The sequence below is a fragment of the Cucumis melo genome, chromosome 8 (assembly GCF_025177605.1).
Source record: "Cucumis melo cultivar AY chromosome 8, USDA_Cmelo_AY_1.0, whole genome shotgun sequence".
Taxonomy (NCBI): Eukaryota; Viridiplantae; Streptophyta; class Magnoliopsida; order Cucurbitales; family Cucurbitaceae; genus Cucumis; species Cucumis melo.
In genome coordinates this window covers 24,202,004-24,214,211 of record NC_066864.1, presented here as the reverse complement: position 1 = coordinate 24,214,211, position 12,208 = coordinate 24,202,004, and the positions used below count along the sequence as shown (strand labels likewise).

General features: G+C 35.1%; 1 protein-coding gene across 1 annotated transcript; it reads right to left on the bottom strand.

The window, feature by feature from the left end:
• Positions 1-3,670: 3,670 nt before the first annotated feature.
• LOC103486179 (uncharacterized) lies at positions 3,671-4,669 on the bottom strand. The gene has a single exon (XM_008444050.2). The coding sequence runs from the start codon at positions 4,667-4,669 to the stop codon at positions 3,671-3,673; it is 999 nt and encodes a 332-aa protein (XP_008442272.2).
• Between the last annotated feature and the right edge of the window lie 7,539 nt (positions 4,670-12,208).

The following is a 12,208-nucleotide window of genomic DNA, read 5'->3' as shown; positions in this document are numbered from 1 at the left end:
TGGGTAAGTTGAACTCAATGATTTTTGGGTCTTTAGGCAACTTTTAATTAAATTAATGAACTTAGTATTTTTCCTTACTGTTTAGAACTTGATTGTTTGGGAAAGCTTGGCTATTTCTGTTAGGACTATCTTTGGTTAAGCTAATCTCCAAGTAAGAGATTCTCCTACTAGACCTTCGTACTGAAGTAAGGGTTTGCATGTGATTTTTCCTATTATGCATTGACGTAGCTAAAATGCATAATGTATTGATGTTGATGATGACTGATAGTTATGAATGAGTTTATGTTGATGATGATGACTGATAGTTAGGATTGAGTTTATGTTGATGATGATGACTGATAGTTAGGACTGAGTTATGTTGATGATGATGACTGATGTTGTTAATGTTAATGCATCAAATATTAATCTCCTGATTAAGAATGCTATAATTAATATTCATGCCATGATGTTATGTTATGCTACATGCTATGGATAAGATGTTTTGTTAACTTATCTATTAGAGTCTTACCTATATGGGTGTCCCTCAGGATCACCACCTTTTTATGACTGTGTAGTCCGATGGGATCACCAGCCCGATATAAGATGATATGTATATGAGTGACTTGAAGGGGTCACTCACAGCCCAATTGTCTTAGTATCTTTTTCGAGTTCACTAAAAACCAGTTTTGTCCTAGGTGTTCATTTGAGTTCATCGAAGACCAGAGATGTTCCTACGGGATCACAATTTGCAGCGTGTTCGGGAACATGCCAGTTTAGGGGTACTACTTTGCAAGACTTTAACAGGAAGTTAACAGATACCTAACAAGACTAGTAGTAGGTCCCTTATTGAGTATATTTTTATACTCACTCTTTAAATGTTTAATTTTTCAGGCAGAGGTAGAGGTAGAGGTAAAGGAAAGCTGGCAAATGACAAGAAGTGATCGTGGTGTGCCATAGGGAAACGTTTTGCTTCTGTCGTTATGTTATCAGTTTTGATTTCAGTATTTTTGTATTTTCATTATTACTCTTTAAAACTAGATAGCGCCTGAGGTAGGATTTTATTTTAGAGATTTATTTCTGCATACATTAGTTTACTTATGAATTTATTGAGTAATTGAGGTTTTGATTTTAAAAATTAGTTTTATTTTTCATTTTTTTTAAAAAAAGTTTTATTTTCCTTTAAGTAGTAAGGACCTCAAATTAGTATAAGAAGTTGGGTTGTTACACTTTCCTTCACCTCATTCGTAGAGTACATCCTCCGTTTTTTGTTTCTTAATTGCTTTTGTAACGGTGTTTTGGTGTTTTGGTCGAAGGATAAAATTTTAATCTTAGTATACTCAAAATTTGTATGATTGCTTTCTCAATTTAAAATCTCTAATTCTTTTGACCATCTATGTTTTGGAAAATCAACTATAACATTAATAAAAGTCAAATTTTCCTGGGACAAGTTGCTGAAAGTTCTGTTTTCACTTTAAAATTTTTGTGGCAGCTTAAGTGATAATATTTCACTCCAAAATGTCTACACCTTTTGACGTCTCACTCTTTAACTTATTATCTAACTTCATGCTATTAGTATTCACCACATTTGCGAGTTGAAATTTTTGAGGTATTATTGTGTTAGGCTTGTGTGTACATGAACGATCGTTTACCTTTTATTTTGGAGGTGTGGTTATGAACTGATAATTCACTGCTCTCAGAATTTGGCCAATCTTGTCTCTTACAAAGGAAGCATTCGTTAAATATACATATTTAACTTCAAAATTTACTTGTTGAGATTGAAATATGGGATTACAAACTCAGCGTTAAAGTTAATATAGCAGCATGAAAGTGTTGATGTTTTGTTTTCCTCTTATAGTAGTTATTGTTACATCTCTCTATCTTTACGCTTTGGTTGCTTTACTCTTTATAAATCAATAAAAGTGGTGGCCACTTCATTTGGCTCTTGACCTACTTTTCTTTTATATCCGTCTTATTCATAATCTTCGATTAATGGTTTTAGTATAAAAAAATTTCAATTGTTTGCTTTAACATTTGCAAATTGGTCGAATATTATTAGTATGAAAAGTAACTTTGATAGTCCACTTGCTGCCACATTATCTTCTCATATTTTTTTATATGTTCAAGAGAAATAGACTGAGTTTACCTACTTGAGAACTGGCCTATATAAGGTTATGAATGACAAACCAAAATTTGAAAATAATTTCTAAACTATTATTTATGATTAGATGTTTTCTATGCTTGAATCTGAGTCTATGATACACGATTTCTACTAATGGTTCCAAACATAAGTTACAAGCTTAGGTTTTATAATGAAATTTATACATGATCACATTATTACTGGCTTCCTCAAAAGTAATTGAAACATATCATTTTAAGCTAGTATCGTTTATAGATTTTAAGTTTTCCATGAACAAGCTAAGTAAGCTTGAGTTTTACAACAGATAAAAAGATAAGCAGACATATATTAATGTTTTTGAAAAACAGTAAAAGATAATCAAGGACCCTTCAGTTACGACTGCAACTAATAATATAAGTAATAACTAGTGAGATAGCAGAAGAGATCAACACATGAGACTTTGGTAACCCAGTTCGGCCGATATTGCCTATGTCTGGGAAGCTGCGCATAGCTCAGATGAGTAATTTTATTAATAGTCACCATAAACATCAAAACATCAATATAACTTATGTATACATCTCAATACTATAACTATATGACTTGTGAATTAACATCAGACTCTAGGCTCCCACTAGAATAAAAAAGACTCCCGTCGACAGCGTCTGATGGTCAGGCTCCCCCTGAATGTATGCGTGACTCAATCATTAATCAAACTCACCATAGTCTCATTCTGTATATTACTCATCCGCAAACCTCATCTTTAGATAATCATGCTGCTTCCGTAGTCATAAGGTCAAGCTACCTTTTGTAGCGGACGCTTCAATGATAATTCAGAAGTTACTTCTTCGTATCAGCAATAAAAACTTTTCTCTCTATTTTTCTGCGTGCACCAGCCAATCTTCAAGACACCAATATATACATATATCTCCAGCTATGTATATGCCTTGTATCTTTAATGAGATCCCTAAAGAATAGGAACTTATTATATTCTTGGAGATAATTAGAGAGATTCCATAAATATGAGAGAATAAAATATTCATTGATTATCTTCTCTCAAATATATCTTCTCTTTTAATTTAAAAGATATTCTTTTAGACAAACTACACTTCAACAAACTCCACCTTTTGTCTACAAGGAATTTCTTTTCTGGTTCAACAACAACAGTACCACAGAGTCATTTCATTCACTCGCAACCTTCAATTCTTAGTAAGACAGATGTCATTTCATTCAGAAGATATTCCATTCATAATACAAAAGAATTTATCAAACTTCATCTGTCACAAAAATAAAAAACTACAGTCATAAAAAAAATAGGGCCAAAACACAAATATTATTCATTTCTACCTAAAACCATTAAAAAAAATCCCATAATATTTCCTCATTACATCCACTTCCCCTTTGAACTGGAAAAGTAATGACATTAACCAGATGGTGGCTCCTGACGACTAGTAGATGGTGCCGAAGACTTCAGATGTCGAATGAGAGCATCAACCTCTAATCGACGTTCATACAACAGAGTGATGGAGTTAGTCAGTGCATGAGATTCAACAGTTAAGGAATTAACAATGCGGGTAGCTAACTCACGATCCATATAGAAGCCTTCAGCAGACTCATCCCAGTCAGTAGTGTCAAAATACGTGGGTCTCGAGTTGGATGCACATCATGGTCAATATCAGGCACATGACTGCCTTGAAAGAGTCTGTGGCTAAGAGCAATTGTCTTAGGTTCAGGTCCAGGAGCATCAGTTACAGTAAGCACTGCTCCATTTAGGTGAAGCAGCAGACTGGAGAACAACCTCAAAAAAGCAATGGGAATCTTGACCTCAAATGACCCAACATGCCTCAATAGTTGATTGTAAATGAAGGCACCCGTATTTACTTTATCATCATTGCAAATTTGATATAAAAATGTACCTAAGGCAGCAGATATGCTTGAGGCATGTGAGGAAGGGAACCAATTGGCAATGTCAATCTTGTGCAAAATGGCATACTTGACGCTGAGAGCAGCCGCAGGAATTCCATTCACAGGCCATGTGGACAAGGTCCCTCCAGATAAGACAGTAGCTAGAACCTCAGTAATAGGACATGATGGAGAGCAGTCAAAATCAACAGTATTTTCAAGAAAACCATTTATCACAGTAGGTGAAATCACAAATTTGAACCCTCTAATGTGCACTGTCTGATAATCAGCACTACTCGGATCATTAAACTCATCAGGCAGATTGACGATAAATTCTCTAATTAGTTGGGGATAAAAAGGGCCAACATTCGAGATAGTTTTTTCCAAACCAGCCTTATGGATAAGGTCCATGATACTCATGCAAGATTGGTATTTGTCAGATATATTTACCGCATCGACAATTCTCCTCTGCATCACAAACTTCCAGCGTTGAACACTTTCCTCGTGGTGAAAAGAAATTCCATCAATGGGAACAGATGGAACATTCGTAGGAATTTTCTTTCGACTTGTTTTTGTGGTAACATTTCTCCTAGCCTGTTGAGTTTTTCTTTTTGGGGGTTTATGACCTTTAGGGAGATTTTGGCCTTCCTTCAGAAGATGGTGCAATGGGATCATCAATAGAAGGAGGAATGTCTTCAAGAGGTATCTCAGTATGGTTAAAAGAAGCACACTAATCATCATTTTGAGAACCATCAATTTGCTCCTCACGTGCAGTAGTAGTGATTTCAGGACTGTGTGCAGGCACCGCATCCGGTTGCGAAGTAAGTAGCTTCGATTGAGAAGGGTGAACAGAGGGAGAATGACCTGAAGGTATAGCTGGTAAGCATCGAGGGTCTCCTGGAGTTGGAATGAATACCCCTTCGGTTGATGAGCTCTTTTGAGAGTGAATGGAACCTGGGGGATCAGAAGGGAGCCTCTCAGTTATAAATGGATCTGAGGGTTTCTTTAACAATCAGATTAACGGAACATCATCCTGATCATCTTAATCCATATCCGATATAGTGGCCTCAAAAGCTCGTTGTGCATGCACAGTAGGAGAAACAGGAGCAGCAGACTCACCAACTTCAGACACTGCCTCAGAACGTAAAGACTCCTGCAACCTATTGGAGGCCTCATCCAACACTTTCTCAAACGGAAGCCGATAGGGTCTACGGGGAGGAGTGCTTTTGAATCGGCGACCTTTGACCCTTGCATGTTGTACTGGAGGAGGCGAAGAGGTGATGACATTAGATGCATCTTTAGACTGCTTAGGCATATAAGACCCCTTGCGAGTATTCACCATGACGAAAAAGATTCGAGTAACTGATGTATCAACTCCAGAATGTGTAACGACTTAAGATGATCTCAGTTTAAATAACCAAAATAAAATTCAAATAGTCAGAAATTAAACATACATGAATGAAAGAAGAACCCCATCAGCTGAAAAGACCTCCATTTACTCCAAAAACGGCGCTGACAACTTTAAAGATTTGAAACATGGAGACATGCACCGTCTTTATAGCTAATCACGAAGTTAAGTGCGACACACACCTAAACCAACACGTAAGTATTCGAATGAGCTAGCATCCAGGGGTTTAGTGAAGATATCAGCTATTTGTAAATTTGAACGAATATGATCAAACTTGATTACTTTGTCTTCAACTAGTTCTTGAATAAAGTGGTGTCTTATATCAATATGCTTAGTTCGACTATGTTGAATAGGATTCTTAGATATATCAATTACACTCATATTGTCACAATACAACGTCATAGTGTCCTGATCAAAGCCATATTTAGCTTCAGCTGTAGATAAAGAAACACAGTTTTGCTTCTTACTTAACCATGAGATTAAATTGTTTCCCAAAAAGAAGCAACTTCCAGATGTACTTTTACGATCATCAGCTGAACCTGCCCAGTCAGCATCACAGTATCCAACTAGAGTGGGATTGGTATCATAGGAATACATCATTCCAAAGCACTGGTCCCATGAATATATTTAAGAATTCATTTAACAGCTTCTAGGTGAGTGATGCGGGGATCCGCCTGATAACGAGCACATATTCCTACAACATAAGCTATGTCAGGTCGACTTGCTGTTAAGTATAATAGGCTGCCTACTATACTCCTGTAAAGTTTGTGATCAACTTCAGCACCTTCAGTGCCTTTTGTAAGTTTAACATGTGTCGTAGCTGGAGTCCGCTTATTTCGAGCCTGTTCCAAACCAAACTTTTTGACCATATTCCTGGCATACTTTTCTTGTGACATGAAAATGCCATCATTCTTTTGCTTAATTTGAAGTCCCAGAAAACATGAAAGCTCTCCAACCATGCTCATTTCAAATTCTGACTGCATAATATTAATGAAATTATTTATTAGATCCTGAGGAAATCCTCTAAAAATGATGTCATCAACATAAATTTGAGCCACCAACAGTTGGTCAGATTTCCTGTGTATGAACAAAGTCTTATCAATTTCTCCTCTGGAATATCCTTTACCTCTCAAGTATACAGTTAGTCGGTCATACCAAGCTCTCGGAGCTTGCTTTAGTCCATATAAGGCTTTGTTGAGCTTATACACATGCTTCGGGTGCTGGGAATCAAAAAAACCTTTTGGTTGAGCAAGATAAACCTCCTCATTCAAGTACCCATTTAAGAAGGCACTCTTTACATCCATCTGATACAATTTAAATTTCTGTATGCATGATATACCAAGTAAAAGTTGAATGGCTTTAAGTCGAGCAACAGAAGCAAATGTTTCATCAATGTCAACACCTTCAACTTGAGTATACCCTTGAGCTACTAATCTGGCTTTACTTTTCGTCACACATCCAGTTTCATCTATCTTATTTTTAAATATCCATTTGGTGCCAATAACGTTTACACCTTCTGGCTTTGAAACTAATGTCTAGACATTGTTTCGTCTAAATTGCAGTAGCTCATCTTGCATAGCATTTAACCAATACTCATCCTTGAGAGCAGAGTCAACAGTTGAAGGTTCAATGGTGGAAGTATAACACAAATTAGCAACCATCTTCAAATAGTCAATCTTATCTTTCCTTCTGGTTTGCATCCCAGCTGATGGATCACCTATGATAGTGCTTGTTGGATGATTTTTCTTTACATAAGCTGAAGGGATTAGTTCTGATTTTTTAGTGATAATTTCTTCTGATGATTTTTTCAAACTTTTGCCTGGATCGTCAGATGAATTGGCATGTATCATAACGTGAGCCATTTCTTGTAATGTCCTGTTCTTTCTTTCTACTACACCATTTTGTTGAGGAGTTATCGGTGCAGAAAACTCATGGTGTATTCCTTCTAACAGACAAAAACTGTTAAAGCCTTCATTATTGAATTGTTTACCATGATCACTTCGGATTCTTGTTATCTTCTTCTCTTTTTCACGTTGTAGCTTCAAACACACATTTTTGCATATTTCAACCATATCTGTTTTTCCTTTAAGAAAATAAACTCAAGTGTATCTTGAGTAATCATCAACAACAACCAGCACATACCTCTTACCTCAAAGACTTTCTATTTGCATTTGACCCATGAGGTCCATATGTAACAGTTCCAAGACTCTATTGGTATAACATTCTTTCAAACTTTTATAAGTAGACCTTGTTTGCTTACCAATTTGACATCCACAGAAGAAATTTCCATTGACGTTTAAATCAAGAATTCCCACAATTGTTTTATTTTTAATAATTGTTTCCAATCCTCTCATACTGACATGCCCCATCTTTCTGTGCCATAGCCATGTTTGATTTGATCTTATCAACTGACAGGTGTCAGACATATTTGAATTTCAATGATAGCAACTATCGGCTTGTCGTTACTACCCATACAAATTTGATTTTATTTATTCATAACAACACAACTAATATCATCAAAACTAACTTTGTAGCCTTGATCACATAGTTGACTTATACTGATCAAGTTAGCTTTTAGTCCATCCACATACCTAACATCGTTTAGACGTGGTAGGTCATCTTTGTCTATGTTACCTTTAGCTATAATTTTTTCTTTTGCACCATCAGCAAAGGTAACATGTCCGGTGACACAGTCGTTTAAGTTCGTAAAGTAGGATCTGTTTCCAGTCATATGTCTGGAGCATCCACTATCAAAATACCACGCATCATCTGCGGTCTGAATGGATGTAAAGGCAATCTTACATCTTTCAGCAGATTTAATTCTCTAAACCATGCGAGGTTGAGCACGGCTTCTATTTCAGTGTTTCTGTTGACGCAACTGGTCTTGCCTTAATTTATAACAAATTGACCTGATATGACCTTTTCGACCACAATAGTAACAAGTTCTCCTAAAAGATTTAACTAGAGTCCTAATGTCAGTCTCTGTATGAATCGTGTCATATTCAACTCTCATTGAGGCAGAAACAAATTTGATTTCTGATGTAGCTTTAGAACTACTTGCAGAGGCCACAAATCCCAACCCATATCTATGAGAGCCATTATGTTCAGCTTTAAGTATTGAATCTAGATTCTCCGTTCCTGAATTTAGCATTTTAACAGATTTTAAAATATGATCATTCTTATTCTGAATCTCTTTCAATTTTAACTTTAGAGAAGATATTACAGACATCAACCGTTCATTTTCTTCTAAAAGATCTTGAATCCTTTCCTTTTGTATTGCCCTTGCTTCACAATCTTCTTTCCATAGAGTTTCAAGCTTTTCAATTGACAATTCATCATTTTTTCTTTCTACCAAACATTCACTATCATCATCAGTGTTCTCATCAGTAATTCGTATCGTGAAAGCATTTATGTTGCCATCATCATCTCTGCTATCAATAGATTCTTCATCTGACAGTGTGACACAAAAGTTTTTCTTCTGTTTTCTCAGGAATGTGGGACATTTTGCCTGATAGTGACCAACTCCTCCACATTCTCTACACCTGAAAATCTTTCTGTCACCTTCCTTTTTCTTAAGATAACCATCACTTCTTCTATCAGAATTTCATTATTTCTCCTGGTACGACCATTATCATTCCTTCTTCGTACAGATTAGCAGTTTGAACATTCATACCTGTGGCATTCGAACTTTTTAAATTCCAAAGGGCGTTTGTGAATTGTTTGGTTAATAAAGCTATTGACTCATCCATATTTACTTCAGTATCGCAACCAGCCTCCTCACTTACATGTGTGGATTTAAAAGCAATTCCCTTGCCTTTCTTACTTTCTCTATCAGTAGTGGCCATCTCAAACGTAAGCAACGAGCCAAACAATTATCAAGTTTCAGCGTTGTAATATCACGAGCTTCCTCAATTGCAGTAACTTTCATATCGAATTTTATGGGCAAGCATCGAAGTACTTTCTGAACCATCTTAGAATAAGGTATCTTTTCACCGAGCAGCAAGGACTCATTTGCAATTTCAAGAACTCTCTTATTGTAATCAAACACTTATTCATCCTCAGTCATTCTCAATGCGTCAAACTTAGATGTTATCAACTGTAGTCTTGAGATCTTTACTTTGGAGGTACCTTCATACGCTACCTCCAAGGTTTTCCAAGCTTCTTTGGCTGTACTGCAGGAATTTATTAACTTGAAAAGATTCAGGTCAACACCATTAAATATCGCTTTAAGAGCTCGGGCATTCCCAACAAAAACTTGCTCTTCTGCATTGGTCCAATCAACTTCAGGTTTTGGAACTGAGACACCATTCACGGTAATTATAGGAGGATCATAACCAGCCACAAGAGCTCTCCAAGCTTTTCCATCTAACGTCTTAATGAAGAAGATCATCCGAGGTTTCCAATATGAGTAGTTTTTACCATCTAAAACAGGAGGACGAGATGCAGATGGTCCTCCTCTGATTATCTCTATGATCTCTCAACCAGCTCTGATACCAAATGAAAAACAGTAAAAGATAATCAAGGACCCTTCAGTTACGACTGCAACTAATAATATAAGTAATAACTAGTGAGACAGCAGAAGAGAATAACACATGAGACTTTGGTAACCCAGCTCGACCAATATTGCCTACGTTTGGGAGCTGCCCACAGCTCAGATGAGTAATTTTATTAATAGTCACCATAAACATCAAAACATCAATATAGCTTATGTATACATCTCAATACTATAGCTATATGACTTGCGAATTAACATCAGACTCCAGGCTCCCCCTGGAATAAAAAAGACTCTCGTCGACAGCGTTTGATGGTCAGGCTCCCCCTGAATATATGCGTGACTCAATCATTAATCAAACTAACCATAGTCTCATTCTGTATATTACTCATCCGCAAACCTCAACTTTAGATAATCATGTTGCTTTCGAAGTCATAAGGTCAAGCTACCTTTTGTAGCTGGCGCTTCAATGATAAATCGGAAGTTACTTCTTCGTATCAGCAACAAAAACTTTTCTCTCTATTTTTCTGCGTGCACCAGCCGATCTTCAAGACACCAATATATACATATATCTCCAGCTATGTATATGCTTTGTATCTTTAATGAGATCCCTAAAGAATAGGAACTTATTATATTCTTGGAGATAATTAGAGAGATTCTATAAATATAGGAGAATCAAATATTCATTGATTATCTTCTCTCAAATATATCTTCTCCTTTAATTTAAAAGATATTCTTTTAGACAAACTACATTTCAACAGTTTTCATATTACTTTTTGAAATTTCTATTAATTACATGACTGAGATGTTGAGCCCGAGGCTATATGGTATAATAATATATATTTTTTGAAATAATTTGTTTAAAGCCTAATAAAAAAACTTCACAATCTTTTAAGAAAACACTAGCTGTTAGACACAAAGATAAATAATAATATAATAATATATCTTTTAAAAATAATTTGTTTAAAGTCGAATAAAACAACTTCACAATCTTTTAAAAAAAAAAAACTAGTTGTTAGACACAAAGATAAATAACGATATTAAATTCATTTTCTTTATAAAAGCCAATAAAAGAAACAAAAGCAAAAATAAAAACAAAAACCACGTGTTATTTCTCTATTGCTCCATGTGGCTTTCTCTAATTGGATCAAATTGATTATTTCGCTCCCACATCACCATCTCAAGTATTATTCCATTTAAGCTTCTTTCAACAATATTTTCTTCGTTTGAACTTCGATTTGGGTGATTCAAGAGGCGTTAGAATCATTGTTTCGAGCTCTACGTAATGAACTATTCAAAGTAATAAAATTATCAATAAAAAGATTTAGATTTGTTATCATCAAAACATTAATTAATTAATTAAAATTAATTAATTTGAGATTAAGAGCCAAAAAGCCAACAATCTCCCCCTTTTTTATGATGACAAATCATTAAAGAAAAATAACTTGAAACACACATAACCATAGGAACAAACATAATCAACAAGTAATTATATTATCAAGTTTATGTATATCAAGAATGTATATCACCATAATGTACATGTATCTATTTCACCACAAAGATCAAACTTGAAAATAATTGAAAATAGATACTTCTCCCCCTTAATTAATTCTTCCTCTAAAAAGGAATATGCATTATTAAATAGAAACAATTATGCAACAAATTCACAATAAACATATTTTTCTTATACCTCTCCCCCTTTGGAATCATAAAAAAGAATAACTAGGAAGTAAATTCTTCCTAACAAATTATGAACACACATACAAAATGTCTAATTCTTCCCCTATCAACATGCATTCGGTAACGATATCAAGTAAGATATAAAATCAAGATGCTTCACAACAAATAATACAATGCTCAAGCCTATTTTTATAAAAATGTTCTTCATTCAAAGGCTTGGTAAATATATCCGCTAATTGATTATCAGAGCTCACAAGCTCAAGAGTAATATGACCATTTTGCACATGCTCTCTAATAAAGTGATGTCTAATATCAATATACTTAGCTCTAGAATGATGTATAGGATTCTTAGTCAAATTAATGGCACATTATCAAATTTGAATCCAAAATCACAAAGATTTTGTTTCATCCAAAGAATTTGTGCACAACAACTAGCAACCGCAATATATTCCTCTTTGGTAGTGAATAAAACAACGGAATTTTTTTTTTACTAAACCAAGATACTAAGGAATTACCAAGAAATTGGCTAGTCCTACTAGTACTTTTATGGTCAAGTAAACTATCGGCAAAATCCGCATCGAAATATCCTACCAAATTAAACTCAACATTTCTAGGATACCATAATCCAACATTA

What these genes read in the sequence shown, in the direction of transcription:
- LOC103486179 (XM_008444050.2), bottom strand. Translation starts at nt 4,669, where the DNA reads ATGATCCCATTGCACCATCTTCTGAAGGAAGGCCAAAATCTCCCTAAA.